The 18779-nt window shown below is 41.9% G+C and overlaps 1 protein-coding gene across 1 annotated transcript; it reads right to left on the bottom strand.

Annotated features, from left to right (window-relative positions):
• Window positions 1–209: 209 nt before the first annotated feature.
• IRS4 (insulin receptor substrate 4) lies at window positions 210–14590 on the bottom strand (the record flags this gene model as incomplete). The annotated part of the gene is made up of 2 exons (XM_007530528.2): window positions 210–1147; window positions 10762–14590. Coding segments are annotated over 2 exons (3834 nt in total), but the record flags the coding sequence as incomplete, so codon positions are not given.
• Between the last annotated feature and the right edge of the window lie 4189 nt (window positions 14591–18779).

The following is an 18779-nucleotide window of genomic DNA, read 5'->3' as shown; positions in this document are numbered from 1 at the left end:
ACTAATTATTTGAATATGGGAAACTGATCTCTTTATAGGAGCCCCGGGCACAGGAGGGAGTGAGGGAGGGAATGTGTGTGTGGTGTGTGTGTGTGTGTATGGGAGAGAAGAGAGAACAAAAAGAAAGGGGAAATGGAGGGTGAAAGCAGGAAAGCCCAGAGAGAGAGAGAGAGAGAGAGAGAGAGAGAGAGAGAGAGAGAGATTGAGTGTGTGTGTGTGTGTGTGTGTAGGGGAAATGGAGGGTGAAAGCAGGAAAGCCCAGAGAGACTGAAGGGGACAATGAGAGTTTTGAAGAACATTGCTCTCTAAAGGGGAAAGGGGCAACTTTAAAAAAAAAGATTCATTTTGGAAATGCTCAATTGATTTTAAAGCAGAACATCACAATATTATATATAAACAGAAAATGTTGTATACAAGTAGGTAAATTTGTCTTTCAGTTCTGCCTCTATAATACTGGAAATGCTCAATTGAGATATCTGCTTAATTAACTTTAATGAAAACATATCTCTCAGTTTCATTAAAGAGCAAAAACTGAGGTAATCTGACTTTAGTCCTGCCTTTTAAATAGTATGAATGTCCTGTTAAGATTTCAGTTCAGTCAGTTAACGTGTAATTCCTTGATCAAGAAATATTTTGTGTATGTACACCTCAGAAAAAAATTCCAGATCATACCTACCTTCTCACAAACATAGCTTTTTCTTTATGTGTCCTTGTTTGAAGGATTTTCCAAGCTGAAAACTAATGTTAAGTATTACACTTATGTAAAATTGGTATTAGTCACATTTATACATAGGTGAACAAAATTTCTCAAGTAGGGGAAGAAAAGAGTTATGAGACGTTCATATCCTAGTGTTCACTTCATTTCAAAGAGACAGAGTGGGGAGGGAAACCAGAAAACAAAAACAAAGTACACGGGTGAATTTCTGAATTGAAAATCATTGAATCCATCATCCAGCAGTATGAATGATACGTCACAGTGTCATTCACCTGCCAGCATCCACTTGTAGGCTTTTAAAAATTCAGGTTGCTTTCTATTCAGAAGCCTCTGAATTGTCTTTCTTTTAGGTAGATCTGGAGTAGACAAAGACGAAATTCCTTAAGTATCACCTTTCTTCTAAAATGTTATTTGTGTGGCAATGAAATCACTCTAGGAACAGAAAAAGATGACAAAGGTTACTTTCAGAATTAAAGCACTGCCAGTCCCACCCTATTCTAGAATGCAACATAATAAAGCAAAACAGAAAATAAAATCCATCACTTTTGAGGGCAAAATTGAGGAAAAGTGTCTTGATGTGGGCATGCCTAACTATGGCAGATGATTGTGACAAGCCCTACCACCATCCTGGCAAAGACATAAGAGTAGTTAGACCTTTTGCTGGTGGTCACTTTGACACTTGTGGCAGATAAACGCTTTGTATGTACATGCACTGTCCTACTTCCCTCCATTGGGGCCAGCAAGTGAACTAGGCATTGGGCAAAGAGAATTTTCTTCTTCTATATGCCTGAGTATACCTTCACCAGATTATGTGGTACATGCCAAAGGGTTTAACAAGCAATAGTCTTTGTTATAGCCTCCAGACTCAGTCACTGAATTTCTTCTAAAAGATTCAAGTCATACCTGCAATGGAGATTAGAATGAAATCTCCATCTGTCTAATAAAAAGAAGTTCTGGTATTACTCTTTTATCTCCTGATTACTGAGAAGGTGCATGATCAAGAGTGGGGAAAAGAAAGGGGGTCTGGTATACTGTAGAAGGTGCAGAACTGACTGGAGATGGGGTGAGGATAAATGGCTAAAGATGATTATGGAATACTAGCATTACTTTAAGATGAAGTCACAGCAAAACACCAGCTATGCTATTTCATTTCAGTCTATCTAAAAGAATCCATGTGAAGTATACCTGGGGTAGGCTTGATGTGCCTACCCTTAATAAACGTTGTTTTAACTGCCGATGTGTGTTTTAAACTAAATAATTCTTTTGTATGTGTGGGTGGGGTGGTGGTGGGGTGGTGGTGGTTAAAAGCAAGCAACTGAGTAGCTGAATAAAGCTCCAATGGTTGCAATTCCTCTCCCACCTACTCCTGACTATTAGCCAAGATGGGCCAATGTATCACATTAACAGTTTTTACAAAACAAGATTTTAAAAGTCAAACACCTCCACATTAAAAGATTTTAAATATTTTTAAGAGATTTAAGATTTATCACCTAACTGGGTCTGCTTTGTTTTAATACAAAAAATGGTTTTGGTTTAAGGGGGTTTCTTGCTATTCTATATACTATATTTATTTCATATGCTTTTTAAACAAACCTCATAACTACCTGATCAACACCACAGTTAGCAGTTATTATTAATGTTTATCATTCTTTTTTGTAAAAAATGTTTTTAACTTTTATTTTAATGAGAGAGATATAGAGAAAAGGACACACAGAGAAACAAAGCACTGCTCAGCTCTGACCTGTGGTGCTGCTGGGGATTGAACCTGGACTTCAGAACTCCAGGCATGAAAGTCCTTTGCATAACCATTATGCTGGATCCCCAGTTATGTTCATCAGTCTTTTTAAATGAAGGAGGTGCTACTGAAATTTTGACTCATATTTCAATTGTTTTCCTACAACACAGCAACACTGGATGAATGCTTAATAATGTATTAAATCTAACAAATAACGATGTGATTTCAAATTAACTTTATATATTTGTCAAGTCTTGATTAGCCATGTTAGTAGAAAAGGACAAATGTTGTTCAAAACAAGATAATCCCAAAATAATTTAACTTGCTTTTGAAATAAATTACGGGAATTTTAACCACAGATTTACCTTTATAATCTCATTTTACTTAGACTAATATTAAAATGAGTTTACATTCCCTGAGCACATTCCAAAGAACTGCTTGAGGAAATAATTCAGAAGATTTCTAGGTGGCAAAGGAAAATAATTCAGGATTAAGATTTCACTCAAAACCGTTTGCAAAATAAAAAGCAAAGGGCTGACAATCATATCTTAGCTATGTACCCTATTCATTTCCGTATCATTTAACAGCCAGAAAGGTAAATGACAATGCTTTTAATACCATGCTCTGGGCTGATGATATAGCTCACTTGGATAGTGTGCTTACTTTGCCATGTGCGTGACCAGGTTTGAGCCCAGCCCCCACAGCATTGGAGGAAGCTTCGGTGCTGTGGTTTCTTTCCTTCTCTCCCTCTGTCTCTCTGTCGTTGTCTCTCACTATCTGCAAAAGAAAAAGTTGGTCTGGAGCAGTGAATCCCAGTGACAACAAAGTAATAATATGCTCTGGGGCCAGGTGGTGATGCACCTGGTTGAACATACATTACTACTAAGCACAAGGCCCCAGGTTCAAGCCCCCAGTCCCCACCTGCAGGGGAAATCTTCAAGAACGGTGAAGCTGTGCTGCAGGTATCCTTGTCTCTCTTCCCCTCCTCTCTGTCACTTTCTGTCTCTAGCCAATAAATAAATTAATTAAAAAATGCTATTAGTAGTATGCATGCATGTTATGTATGTATGTATATATCATTCTGTTTTGGAAGTAGTATTTCCTCTTGACACTGGCAGGCTATGGATAATTTCCTGATTGGGTAAATTCTTACATTTTGATTAATCAAAGATAATGAATAATCAAGATCTTTGCTGCCCTGGGTCACTTTTTTTCAGTTAGAAAAAGAGAGACAGACAGAGACAGAAGTAGAGAGAGAAAAACATCACAGCACTGAAGCTCCCCCTCAGTGCAGTGGGGGCTAGACCTGAACCTGGGTTACATGAATGAAGCAGGCAGTCTCCCAGAGGAACTCCCTTGTTGACCCCAAATTGTTGTTTTATTGTTATTGTTTTAATAATGAGCTAATTCCATTACTTTCTATGGGAGGCAGGTGCATGTCATGTAATTCTACTTTATACAAGAGAAGATGTTAATGCACTCTGGTGAGTCAAAATATTTTCCTACCCCCCCCCCAATCTGGCAGGTATCATTCTCTCCTAAAAACAATGAAGTGAACTTCTCTGTTTCAACTTGTATACTCTTAGAAACCTGAGTGTCAATCATAAAATTTACCAATAATGCACACATGACTTCAACATCCTTGGGAATTTTAAGGGTTGGCCAAGATGCCAGTTGCTCCAGGGAATCCCAGAGCTCTTTCTATGAGTCCAAAACTATAGGTCAACTTCCTCACTACTTCCCAACACACACCTGGTGCATTTCATTTTGCTGCCTACTTAGTAGAGATATAAGGAATGCCAAGTTAGCAGAATTCTAATATAGACAGTCTTCAATTTGGGAGACATATTCCAAGGTCTTTTACTTGAAACTCAGACTAAATCATCCCATGAAAACAATATTATGGGTAAGGTGAACAAGTTGGTTCATATATACTAATATTAAACCTATGGAATTCCTGAACAAAGGAACTGTTTTTTGTCAGACATAACCATCACTTATAATATAACACGTGGGAAGATATATTTGAAGGCTCAATTTGGGATCCCAGGAAAATATCTCTTCTAGTCATGGTAATAGGTATAGTGTCCCCTAAACTGAAGTGGCTGAAATACTCGGGGGGGGGGGCAGTGTGGCATGGTGGCAGTGGAACAATCAATTATTATGATAAGAACTGTAATCACAATAAAGGGTCTTTGATGGAGGAGGATTTGAGAGGTAAAACAGTGGCCCCCACCATCATTTATTTGCTTACTTACTTTAGATAAAGGCAAGCAGAGACAGAGAAGAGGAAGAGAGACAGTGCCCTCATTAATATTCTCTCTGGGATTCAAGTCTACAAATATAATATTAGTAATAACAGATAGGTAAGTTATATTAATTTTGATAACTAGCTAAAGGGACTACAATTTATAGAGAATTGGATATTCAGTAAACCTGAAAGACTGGGCTTCCATCAAACATACTGCAGCCAATCTAACTATGAAAATAGCTTTAAACACTGGCTCAGCTGTTTCTGTGCTAACAAGGCAACACAGCCTTGAGCCTGAAAGAACAAGGATCTTTGTCTTCAAGGTAGGATGTTCTTGTAAGCAACACTTAGGGAAGCAAAGCCTTCAGGAATCCCCATGAAACTCCCTGAGCAGCCCTTAATTTTTCAGTCACAAAAAAGACCAGGGTTGGGCATGCATTCCTGAAACGAGGGGCACACAGTCAGCAAGGGGGCACATACAGGTAAGACCCACATTGTGACCCAAACCCATTAATAGTGTAAGGAAGCTAAGAAAAGATATCAGTAACTATTTCAGAATTTCAACAAATATTTAAGAGCATATTTCCATGAATTCAAAAAGGAATCAAGTAAATCCTTTTCAAAAGTTGAAAGATATACTCTAGAAGAATGCACATCTAAAATAGGATGCATGTCTTCATGAAAAATCATTTAAAATATCTAGTTATCAAGTGTTCAGCTTAGGTTTTGTAAGAAGATGGGAATGTAAGACCTGTCTGCACAACCAATAACCAATACAGAATTGCTAGAGAACACATGACAAACACATTATTTTGGCAATTTTATCAGTAGCTTTAAAATTAGCAGTTTGTTATAGTAAAAACTGAGCGTGCTGTAATGTACTCATTTCATTATTATAAGGTAGTCTTAACTCTCTTATTTTTTTATTCAGAACTATTTTTTCCAGTAATGGTTCTCACCATTTAAGAGCCTGGCAGCACTTCTTAACACAAAACATACTCTGGGCTTTCATTAAGTACTTTATATAATGCCTGTTTACTAATACTGTCAATAAAAATCTCTGGACTACATTTACATAGCCTTAAAATGTTTTCTTTTGAAAAAGATAAAATTATCTAATTTTGAGCAGAGTTTACTATGTTCCAGGAGAAGATATAAGTTTTAGGATTTCTGAAGCATACATGTCTGATTGCCAAAATCAAGCCTACATTTAATAAAAATAAATAACATGTATTTCCACGTTGCTTTTTTTTTTTTACTTTACCTGTCTCACTTTATCCTATTTTTCCCACTGTGGTGTTTTAGCTTAAAATATCATATTTTATACATATGGAGTAAATTAATTAAAAGACTTCACTCTATCGGGAGTTGGGAGGTAGCGCAGCAGGTTAAGCACAGGTAGCACAAAGTGCAAGGGCCGGCTCAAGGAACCTGGTTCGAGCTCCTGGCTCCCCACCTGCAGGGGTGAAGTGGTGAAGCAGGTCTGCAGGTGTCATCATCATCATCATCATCATCACCATCATAATAATAATAATAATAATACTTCACTATCACTTGCAAATATCAATGGGCTATTAGAATACCACCAAAATATTAAATTTCAGTCAAGATAGTGACCATTACAGAAAATTCAATGAATGCACCCTCATTTCACTTTCACTCCTTTTGAAGCTCCTGTGGGATATTAATAAGATACACATGCTTTATCCCAGAGGTAAAGTTGAGCAAACTCTTCCTCAGATTAGATTCAAGACATAAAATTCCAATACAGTTCAAATCATTTTATTCTAAGACTCATGCTAAACAGTTTAATGTAATGAAAATTACCCAAGTTCCAGCAGACAGTTGAGATTTATAGTGTTCTGAATGCATGAATATGTGATTACTTTACTGCTATCAGTTTCAAGGAAAGTTGTCAATCCCCTACCCTATTGGCTGCGTACAGAATAATCTTTCACTTATAGGAAAACAGCAGATTGAAAGACTAATTAAATGGCAGTGAGCCAGGTGGAACAATTGTATGGATTCAATTTTCAGTTTTGCCACTTACCTTTCTGACCATGAGAAAATTCTTAACCCACCTTCTGTTCCAAAACCTACTGCTCCCCAGTAAGATAATAAATGTGAGTGTGCTTTGCAAATAGTAAACTGTTATAAAGCCTGCCTTCAATCAAGCTGGCAATTCAACAATAGTCCCTTTTAAACCACACACAGTATACCTTCCTTTTTTTCTGACATAGGTGACAAAAATTAGGGAGGTGGGTCTCATTAAGAAGTCAGAATTTATTCCCCAAACACTTCTTGACAATGACACTGAAATGTTGGTGAATGTTTAGTAGTTAGCAAGAGATCTTATTTGAGTTTTATGCACATGTACTATTCTGCTGTGCTCAACAGAAAATCCTACTCAATGCTTAAAGATGTTTTGATAGTAACTGAATTTTTTTTTACCTTGGAAGCATCACTCTTAAAATAGAATCATTGCAAATGACTAGCAATTGCCAACAACTTCAGTTAACTTTAATTGACTGATGTCCACTTTAACTATTGTAGGTCAAATCTCTCCACTCCAAACACAAGTCCAATTTGGATGGGGCAAGGAATAAATATTGCCCCCAAAAGTGAAACATCTGTGGTGATTGGGAAATCTCTGCTATATTGAAAATTTATTCTACTAATTTATAATAAATGAACTTAAAATACAAAATCAACTTGCTTTTGGCACCTATAATTAATTTATAGCAATCAAACTTGGGTGTAGTACATTTTTTAAAAAGCTTGCATGCATAACCTTCATGCTCATAACAGTGTCTAAAATTTCAAAAGGGGATTACTTCAGAGCTTTTTTTTTTAATACCAAGTGGCATAATACTACTAATTTAACTGATGAATTCTCTCACCCCTCCTGGAGCTTTCCATTTCATCCTCCTATCTCTGGAATGAAAAAACATTAGTGAGTTTTTCACCTTAAATTATTTCAAACTATGATTTCTATGTTAAAAATACATACAAAGGCAGAGTCAGATATACCATATAAGAAAGTACAATCTTCTAAATGCTAATTCTTCTTACCTATGTTTTCAAAATAGACTTCAGAGTCTAAAAATGATTTACCAATATGTATTTGAAAAAGTGAAGTCTGTTATATTGCTGGTTCTTCTGTCTTTTGACCATTGACTTTAAAATACTTATACTGATATAATGCAATTCAGATAAGCTAAATGTGACCACATACTAATTTTGCACTAAATGAGAAAGCTATCTCACTACCTTAGTCTTCCTTCCTATCACTTAAGTTATAAACAAGTCCCAAGTATACACATGCCACTGATGAACAATATTGTAAACTATCTGAAATGAAAGTAAAGGCTAACTCAAAAGTATAATTTTGGGATAAGGATTTTTTTCCCCTGCTCCCCGGGATAAGGAATTTTCATTTAGTTTTGTGTTTCTAATCTTAATAAATCATGTGTAATGCTTACTGTATTTGAGGTACTGTTCTAAGTGCTTGTCATGAATTTAAATATATATATGTATATATATATATATATACCTATATATATATATATATATATATATATATATATATATCCTTAAGGCTTTTCCTTTGTTCCTTAGCCATAGTGTATTCTTTGTATCTTAACAATCTTCTTTTTTAATGCTAGGAAGGTGAAGAGATCCTGTAAATGGGTGACCTTATTCTACAGCTCTTCTATAAAAACTTATCAGAACTACTGAGCCTATTCATAATACTTTATAAATATTTTAACCATAGCAATTTACATTAAATGGTCACAAATTTGCTGTAATGAGGACCAACAATTTTTGAAACAAAACAAACAACAACAAAACCCTTAATCAGTTTAAACTGTTGAAATTTTACCTTAGTATTAATGTAATAACAAAATAAAATAGCTTATAATTGTTAAGTGTTTTAAAATGTCAAAGTGCGTCCATATTCATTCCATTGTTTCAGATTACACACACACACACACACACACATACACACACACACACACACACACACCTGTGAGATGTCTCCTTGCTGTAGCCACTCAATTAACTCATGAATTTTTTTTCAATGAACAATACACTCAGAGGACATGAAATCTCTGATGTAGCTGCTTAGTCATTTGACTTTATTTACAAGCCTGTTAAAATAATGATGATTGGAGAGATAAGTCTGGAGAAGTCAGAGTTAATTTAAGGAAAAGAAAATTTTACTATGTTTAATTTGTGTAAACAGGGTAACAGAAAGAAGAGACAAACCTCTAGGAAGACTTGTCCTTCCCCACAGACAGGTTCTGATCAAGTTCTCAAAAAGTTGGTTATGCAATAAATTATTGGAAATTGAAGTATATATTTAGATGAATGTTTCTGATAGTGTTGATTGTGTGTACATGTGTATGTGTGTCTATGTGTGTGTGTGTGTGTGTGTGTGTGAGAGAGAGAGAGAGAGAGAGAGAGAAAGAGGGAAGGAGAATGTGTGTGTGAATGTGAATTTTAAGGAAGACCTGTCTGAATTGAATCTTTCAGCAAGTCAAAGAATCCATTTGTTGTTTTAATGATCACTCTTTAATGTGCTAGTGCTGAAAATGTGAGTTCTGTGTGGCAGGTTTTCTATAACAGTGGGAGAAAAGGGGAGGGGGGCTACACCTGCACTAAATAGGGAGCTTGTTAGGTGACTGTTGTGATCAGTCCCCAACTTGTTCTGCCTGATCAAGCACAGTGGGCAGAGATCCAATCACAAAAGCATTCCACAAAGCAAGCAAAGCAAAAATCTCCACTAAACTGACTACTGGAATGAAATCTTCTGGGGTAACATCATTTCCCTTCACTGGGAGAAAAAGGGGGGAGGGGCATTCTACTAAAATGGAAAGCAGTTGAGACTATGGAGACATCATCTTCTGAAATCATCTGGTGAGACTGTCTATTAACAACAATGAATAATGTACACAGTACATTTACCCAAAGTCTTATTTCCAAATCTGACAATTCCTACTCTTCCTTTGGAAAAGCAATGCTTTAAAACACGTCCACTGTTCCTGAGTATGCTGCCCCTGGGGTCAGTTCTTCCACCAGCCTTATTATCTTGGTCTACTGAGTTTCCAATTAGATGTTTAAAATGCTTTTTAAACCTTTCAAACAATACCCATACCCATTACCAAGCTGTCACCATACTCTCTTTGGGAGGAGTTACATGAAGAAAATGAAGCACAGGAAAGGTGACCTGCCTGTCACCACAAGTGACAGAGGAAAGAAACCCTCAGGGTTTTTGTCAAATTATCTTGTGTAAAAACAAAATAAATTACCACAAAAACACATTCCAGAGCTCAATATTCTCTTCTTTTAATCAGCTGTTGTTTGGTATTTTCATGTTTTGTTTCATCCATGCAAACAACTGAGATTCAACCTTCCTGATAAGTCACAGCAAAATAGCATAATAAAGACTGCTTCCACAAAAGTAACTTTCAGAGGAAACTGTCATCACCCCCACCCCCAACTGCTAATAATTAATCATGCTTTATATTGTTCTGTGAACTTATTAAACTTTCTGCAACTAAATATGGGCATCTGTAGAAAAGCAACTGTTATTGATGATTGGAAAACTACTTGTTAGAAAAAGATAGTATCTAAACACATCCTCAAGTTCTATATCCTTGAATTCTAACTACCTCTAGAAGTGATACCAATGTTTAAATGATAATGAGTTCATTCTTGCCAGATAAAGATACTAATGAGTAGATTAAAACTTAAGGTTCTTTTTTAAAGATGAAAAGATACTGCTGGAACAGTTAAAGCAGGATTCTATAGCCCCATGGCTTAGAGTAGAGGCACTTGTTAGTGTAAGGATATGTGTGTGTGTGTGTGTGTGTGTGTGTGTGTATGTGTGCGTGTGCGTGTGTGTGTGTGTGTTTTAATGGTTAAATACAGTTGTTGGTACATGTGTGAAATTTCTCAGTTTCTGCAAAACACTCTTCCTATCACTGCAAACTGGTGCATTGATTCATTCAGCCAAGACCCATTAACTTTAAGGAAATTAATGGCAAAATTACCAACCTCTTTTAGGAGAGTCAAACTTCTTGTTGTCAGGTCTGGCAAAGTCCATTCTAACATAGATGTCATCATCATCATCCTCCTCCGAATCTTCTCCCTCCGGGGGTCTGGGCAGCTGGCGCCTGGGAGGTGGTGCAGGGGGAGTGGGAGCGGCAGCTGCAGCTCCTCGGACCCCATTCTCACCTAGAGCAGGGTCTCCGGAGAAGTTTTCGCCTCTGGGGTTCAAGCCACTGGCAACTTCTTGGGCTCCAGCATCTGCAGCATAAGCAACAGGTCGGAACCAACGGAGGGCGGCAGAGTCAATTCCAGCGGCGGCCTCTAAGCCAGCGGCCGCTGCGGCACCGATGCCTGGGGCGGCGGCCAGGGCAGAAGCGATGGCTAAAGCCCAGCCCACCGCTAAGGTTGGTATGGCTGAGGCCAGGGAAGCAGAGAGGTCTCTCTCGAGACTGTCAGTCGGGAAAGCAGAGACGGCGGCTCTAGTGGATGCAAAGGAATTTCGCGATCGGTTTTGTGGGCGTCTTCTTTCTGGCTCTTCTTCCTGCAGCAGCCTCGCTACAGGTGGCGGCTCAGCGCAGCGGCCAGGAACCAGAGAAATGTCCATGCAGCACTCAGAAAATGGGTCGACCACGTAGATTCGACCAGTTTCAGCATCGTAGCGAATAGCACGGTTAGCAAAAGGCACCGGTGGTCGCATTGCTGGGTGGAAAGTCAGTTCAATGTAGTCACCCTCTTCCCCATTAGTGTCATTACCTGTAGCCCTGGTCGGGAGAGGAAGAAGTGGCCACCTAGCACCGTCCAGAAAGAAGTTGGCACCTGGAATAGCCCTTAAAAGATCGGAGAGGGGGTGTGCTCGGTTTGGAAATGGCACTCCAAACTCGACATTCATGTAGTGGGAAAAGGCTGAATGTCTGGGGTCAATGAGTATGCCCCATGATGCTGGCAGGCCCGGAGCAGGAGGGGCTGGCATGGCACTATCTCTATTAGTGAAGTCAATGTTGACATAGTCTCTAGAGGTGTCAACTTTTCTCTCCTCCTGTGTGGGCTTTTGTGGGTTGGATCTGATTTTATTTCCTTTCCCGATAAAAAAAGACAGCCGGCTATGCTTTTTAGACTTCTCCTTATGGGGACCAACGTCATCATCATCATCGGCAGGCTTTGAAAATGGTCCTTCCTCTCTAGACTTTGAGTAACACCCCTCAACTGCATCTTTGGGGTCCCCACTAGATGAGGCTTCTTTGTCAAGACCCTTCCCTAGGAATCTTCCAGCTAACATTGGCACATACTCACTGTGATCAATCTGCCCTAGTGGGGAGCTCCGAAAAGGATTAGGTAGGGAGAAGTAGGAGCTCCAACTTTTGGAGGAAGAGCCACCCTGAGGATTTCTGGGGTTTTTGGGTATTGCACCCGCTCCGGGGGCCATAAACATATAGTCGCCTTCACTGTCATTGTCCTTTGAGTCCTCCTCTTTAGCAGCTTCAGGTGCTTTGGGGGGACTTGGGACAGGTGGTGGGGTCACTCTGGGAAACATCATCATGTAGCCTCTTGAATCTTCGAAAGGCGATCGAGAGTGGCGCTTTTCTGAAGCAGAGTTCTGAGGAGCCATTGGCATGTAATCACTGGAGCTAGCTAGAGGGGCAGCCACCCCTGGCCTCATTGGCACATACGGGTCATCCTCATCATCGTCATAAGCTCTAGCTCTGTAGGGACCTCGAACTGCACCTGCTGGGGGCTCTACATTTTTTACTTCTTTGGCCTCTTTGCGCTCTTTTGCCGCTCCTCTGTCAGCACAAAAATACAGTCGGAATCTTCCCCCAGATTTCCCTTTCCCTCCAACCGCCCCAGTTGATGGAGGGGGCGGTGGGGGTGGTGGAGGTGGTGGCATTTGCTGCTGCTGCTTGCTCTGAGTGAGTCTGCCAAAGTAGGACCTCTTCTTCAGAGATTTTCCTCCTTCATCATTGCCTTCAGAGCCTTTCCCACTTCCTGAGCCTTTGCCTCCTCCAGAGTTCTTGCCACCCCCAGAACCACGGCCATCACCATGACCCTGGCCTCTGCCTGAGCCACGTCCACCTCCTGATCCCTGGCCACCACCAGAACCATGGCCACCTGCAGTGCCCTGACCCGAACACTGGTTTCCTCCTCCTGAACCCTGGCCGCCCCCTGTACCCTGACCACTTGAGCCCTGGCTGCCACTTGAGCTCTGGCCCCCTCCGGAGCCCTGTCCCCCACCTGAACACTGGTTTCCTCCTGAGCCCTGGCTACTGGAGCCCTGACCAGTGGATCCCTGGCCCCCTCCGGAGCCCTGGCCATTTCCTGAGCCCCAGTTGTTCATGGGCACACAGTCACCTTTGTTTCCCTCCTGATCCTCTTTGTCCTGGGGCTTGTCTTCTTCCCCGGAGTTGCAAGAACCGGAACCGGATGCCTCATTGGACGGGCCAGCTCCATCGCCAGTAGCTTCTGCAGGCTGTGGGGCAGGCTGTGGGTCACGGACAGGACTGGTTATTAAGTAGCGGAAATAGCTGGGTGGCATTGAAATCGCTCTCCTGAGCCTGCACCCTCTGGGCAGGTGTATTCTCACTCGTCTGGAGTGGGGCACGGGCTCATTGGGTGTCTTGTAGAGTTGGCTGAGGAACTTATCCTTGCTCCTGGCACCGAAGGGCCAGAGGTGGTAAAACTGCTCAAAGCGGGACCTTCGGAACCAGCTGCCCGTTGCCAGCGGCAGCAAGTCCAGGTGCCTCCTAGCGGACAGCAGGGTTAACAGGTGGGCGCTGATGCTGATGCTGTAGCTGCGGCAGCGAAAGCGGTAAGCGTCTGCACACAGGGCTCTCATCTTCTCCAGAAACAACTCATGCATGTGCTGGGCTACCACACAGTCATCGACCTGCATCCACAACTCGCCCGGCCCGATGGCGGCGGATCGGCCGACTTCCAAGAAGAAATACCGCTCCGAGTGTCCGCAGCGGCGGATGCTCAGGAGCTGGATGACTACGCTGGCCACTTGGGTATTCAACCTCACCAGTACCACCTCCTCGTCGGTGAGGCACAGCCGGAACACGCCGCTCAGCTCTCTGCGATGCCCTAGGCCTCTGGACTTGACCACCACCTGCCACACGTCATGGTAGAAGGGCAGCTCGGCCACCGCCGAGGCCCGCGCGGCCCCCGATCCACCCGGCAGCGCGCGGGGCGTGCCACTGCGGCGGCGCCTGCTCTCGAGGATGAGGCGGCAGAGCTGCAAGTACCAGCTCTCTTGCTCCGACTCGCTCTCGGCCACCAGGGCGAAGTATTCGTCTGGGGTGAAGAGGGCTATAAGGTGTCGGTACCTGGCGTCGGCCCGCTGGCTTACGGAGAAGCACTGGTACAGGGGGATCACCCGACGCGGCGGGATGAGCGCCGGGGCCACCGCGGTTCCAGACTCGGCAGCCGCCGCCGCCGCCGCGGCGCGGACGTTTTGCCGGAACTGCCTGGCATTTTCGTAGTATTCCAGCCGAGCCGGGGCGTCGGCGCCCTCGACTTTGAGCACGAAGTAGCGTCGGTGCCCGTGCTTCTGCTTCCTCAGGTAGCCGCGCTTGCAAACTTCATCCCCGACGGGGAGATCCTCCTCGTCGGACTCGGAGTCTGACCGGGAGCCAGTGGCCGTGGAGAGCCACATGGCTCCCGGACAGGACGACCCGGACCCAATGAGTGCGGTTGAGGTACCCGAAAGGAGAAGAGGGGTGGTCGCCGCCGCCACCACCGCCGCTGGCGCTGCCGCTCTGGCCGCTGCTGCAGTGCTCAGCCTCCTTGTCGCTGGGGGCTCGAGCAAAGGAGCTACTCTCCATGGGGATGTACGGTGGTTTTAAGGTGAGCGCTGAGGAGGGGGGGGGCCGAGAGAAGGGAGGGCCGGCTCCGGGGGGAGGCCGTCTCCCCCTCAGTCCGCTCGCTCTCCTGCTCGCCCCCGCCCACTTCACCCAGAGCGCCGCGATGGGCAAAACAACACGTGACCACGGCCTCACGCGGCGGCCGCTGCAGCTCGAGCAACCAGTGCAGTGGAGGGGGGGGCGAGCCGCCACCCTCAGAGGTGTGTGACTGGGCTGGGGGGCGGCGGGCCCATGGGTGGGGGCCCCTCCCAGCCCGGCCTAGGGACCCGGGGAGGACCTGCGGGAGAAGGAAGGGCTGTCTGGCCACCTTAGTCTGAAAACGGAGTCTAGGAAGGCACGGAGGGGGTGCAGGAGAGAGCAGGCCTCGCTCTGAGCTGACGGGGGCGCCACATCCTCGGTTCCCTGAGCGGGAGTGGGCGGGGAGGTGGCGGGCGTGGGCGGGACCCAATGTCTGGGGCCACGCCCTCTGGCCCTGTGGCGGGCCGGTTTGTTTGTTTATTTAGGAAGAGGGATCCAGGTGAAACTGTTGCAAGGTTTTCATTGGTTGGGATAAGAGCCAATGGGAGTGTCTGGAAGGCAGGCGGTCCAGAATTAATTGGTTTGGGGGGGCGCTGTGGAGGGGGAGCAGCGAGGGATGTGGCTTGGGTCCCAAAGTGAGCCCCTTGTCTGTGGTGGGGCACTCAGGCGGTAAACAATCCTCTGCAAGTAGCTGTTAATAGGGGTGATAAACTCGTGCAAATCCCCTAGGCGCAGTGACCTGGGACAAGGCCGGGTGCTCCCTCCCTCCCCCTTTTTTTAAACCTTGCCCCTCAAAAAAAAATCTCTATACCCCGCAGAGTTCAGTGCGTTAACTAACGCCCAGTTTCTAGGACAGCACCCCACCACCTCCTGGAAAGGTGTAAATGACCTGGACCCTGATCTGCAGCTGCCTTGCAAGCTGACTCCAGTCTTGACAAAAGCATACTTTTAAGCAGCGGGGCTTGCTTACTGAAAAAAAAAAGAAACATAATCATAATCAGCGCATTTTGAGAACAGGACACCTAAGTTGGCTAAAAATGTTGTTTCTGAATGTTTTAACCAGTGATGTGCATGAATGCACAGATCTGTGGCCCCGCAATGTATACAGCTTTGTTGACAAATATAGGACTTCAGTATACTGAAATATACCAATGCTGACCTGTCTGATATTGTCTTTCTTTCTTTCTTTCTTCCTTCCTTCCTTCCTTCCTTCCTTCCTTCCTTCCTTCCTTCCTTCCTTCCTTCCTTTCTTTCTTTCTTTCTTTCTTTCTTTCTTTCTTTCTTTCTTTCTTTCTTTCTTTCTTTCTTTCTTTCTTTCCCTGTGGTGATATTTTCCCGAGGGAGAAGTTTTGAAAGGCACCTTTACTAGAGCTTCAAAAATACTGTTAACTTTCCCTTTCCTTGAACAACACCGAAAAACTTTGAGCTCATTCAGTACTTAGAACACCATATTATACCGAGTATATTTCACATACTCTGCGCCAAGAAAGGAAGTTTTTTGTTTGTTTGTTTGTTTGCTGAATTTCAGTTTCCCAGCTGACTCTAAGAAAACAAGGACTACCTCCCATGTTTCTGGAAAAACTACTGGAGTGTGAGTTCAGCCTTCTGAAGTCAACATCTCTTCCTCCCCTTCTCTGCCTTCCCCCCTTCCTTTCCCCCTCCCCCACCCTTTTGTCACTTACTTGGGATTTCGGATTCCTTGGAGTCTAGAAGTAGGCTCCATATTACATTAAAAAGTCAAAGGAGTTACCACATTTGCAAAGAGGATTGGGGGGGGGAGTTGGGGGGAAAGGGAGACATAGTAATTCTTAAAAAAAAATCCATTGTGGGTTCATCTTTGCCCTAGGGTGGCTGTTGTAAAAGACACTGTAAAAATTTGATAGTACTCTAGGTAATTTAAGTATTATAAAAATCTACCGCATCCCTGCCTTCTTAAGAATTTGTTCTCTATTAGAGACCGGATAAAAATATTTGGATGAATGATTGTCTTTTGACGCTCTCAGCAGAGAGAGAGAAAAAAAAGAAAATTAGCTTCGGTTGTCCCCCAAATGTATAAAGGATCATTAGCATTCACTCTGCTGCCGCCGGTTTATAAGCACAGTACATTTACAGGTGCTAGAAGCAGTGGTGGTTTCTGAAAAGGACAGAATGAGAGTGGATGCTGAGAACCATGAGGTGTTTCAGTTGCCTGATCACATATGTAGAAAATTCCTTACACTTATTAGCACAATGCTAATAAAATTATTTTGAGATTTTTATGAGAGGTAGTATTTCATTGTTTTTTTTCAAGCACACACTATTTTGCTCCAGATAGAAATTGTTTAAAAAAACAAGACAATGCATTTGAGAAAAAAATAAGTGAAACATCACATTTTAAAATGTATTGACAAATGCTAGAATATATGTTATATACAAATTGGAAAATAATGAAAAAAACATGCCTTAAAAATCCTCGTGGTAGAATTTTTTTAACAGAAGAGTAGGTTTATCTGTGTATTATTTTGTATTTTGTTCCATTCACCTAACATTACATGCTAACATTCCAACCTGTTATTTTAGATTAGCTGAAGCAGCATTTAAAATGCAACAGAGTATTCCACACAGCTGATATGTATTAATGTACCTAATCATCTCTGTGCTTTGAGGTATTTTGGTTGCTTTCATTTCCTTCCATATTACAAGTAGCTTTGAATTGGACACCTTTTGCCTATGATCTTTATTTAATGCTTAGAAAAAAATTATCTAGAAGTGGAAACTGAACAGTGGAATTACTGGGCTAGAAGGTATGAACATTTGGTACATTATTTTTCAGAAATAATATATAGTTTTACACAGCTGTCATGAAGATAGCTAGAATTGAACTTTTTAAAAAATCACTAACAAGATAGGTGAAATGGCATTTCACTATTTTTTCAATGTGTATTTTACTAGTGAAATAAAAACAATTTGGATATCTATATCTATCTGTGTGAGCCTGCCAATATGCTATGTTCTCTGAAATGTGATTCTTTAATGTTCTTTTTCTCATCTTTTGGATTCTTCTTGTTTTTTTCTTATTACATATGATCTGCTCATGTGATAAAGTTATTGAAATTAGGTCGTGTTTGTGACAATGTGTACTGATGACGAATATTCCCTTTAAACCTGATTCACTTCCATTGTGAAAAGTTAGTATGTTTGGCACAATGAAATTTGTAGTGCAGTTGAGAAGAGTGCTATTGATGTCACAAATGTCACTGTGATTGCTCTTAAGCTTGTTTTCAGTGATCTCATATATCGAATCTTGTATGATTTTTAAAGAAGTTCTTGTATTAACCAACTATGAAGATTACACCTAAACTAAATCTTATGTAGCACTTTTCAACAATGCTTCCTAAGACATTATTCCTCACACTAGGGGGCGGGGGACCTCTAGGTCTGGCCAATGTGTTTTCTCTTTTAAGTGTGAAAGTGATTCTTAAACCAGTTGCAGCAAAAAATTAACAACTCTTTTTTTTTTCACCCAAAACCGTTTATTTGACTGAACAAAAATAAATACAGTGAAGTGGGCAGATATTAGTACTTTTGAACAGTGAGGAGAATGTGTGATGATGATGATTCACAAATAAAAACAAAACTGTTCGATTCTAAATGTTGTCCTAACACTGAAGCTTTCTAGAGGAGACCATCATTACTGAATTACACCAGATGCTGCAGCTTGTCTGACATATATTTAAACTTTCATCTCTTGGACAACTTAATGATATAGAATAGCTGTTTAGTTTAGGTCAGGTTTCTATAGGCAAAATGAAGCAAATGGGCACTGCAGACATCTAGGTGTTTCTGGCAGAAAGCAGAGACTTTGTATTTGACCTGAACTCACCAGATGGCTTCTTCAGTGTCCTATTCTCCTTTGGTTATAGAATCCTGACTCCTTTTTGTTTGTTTGTTCTTGTTTTTATATTTTAGACAAGGTATTACAAAAAAAAAAAACTAAAGTTGTTTTTACATTCAGGCTTAATTTTTGTAACCATTGGATTATCAAGCACATATTAAAACAAACAAACAAGACAGAAATAAACATAAAATCCACAGACTAATCCCTTTGTAAGTGTTGTTGAGGTGGAACACTTCAGTATTTCAGTTGGTTTTTTACCCATAGAACTTGAG

This window comes from Erinaceus europaeus, chromosome X, assembly GCF_950295315.1.
Source record: "Erinaceus europaeus chromosome X, mEriEur2.1, whole genome shotgun sequence".
NCBI classification, from domain to species: domain Eukaryota; kingdom Metazoa; phylum Chordata; class Mammalia; order Eulipotyphla; family Erinaceidae; genus Erinaceus; species Erinaceus europaeus.
The sequence above is the reverse complement of the archived record's forward strand: the minus strand, read 5'-3'. Positions and strand labels throughout refer to the sequence as shown.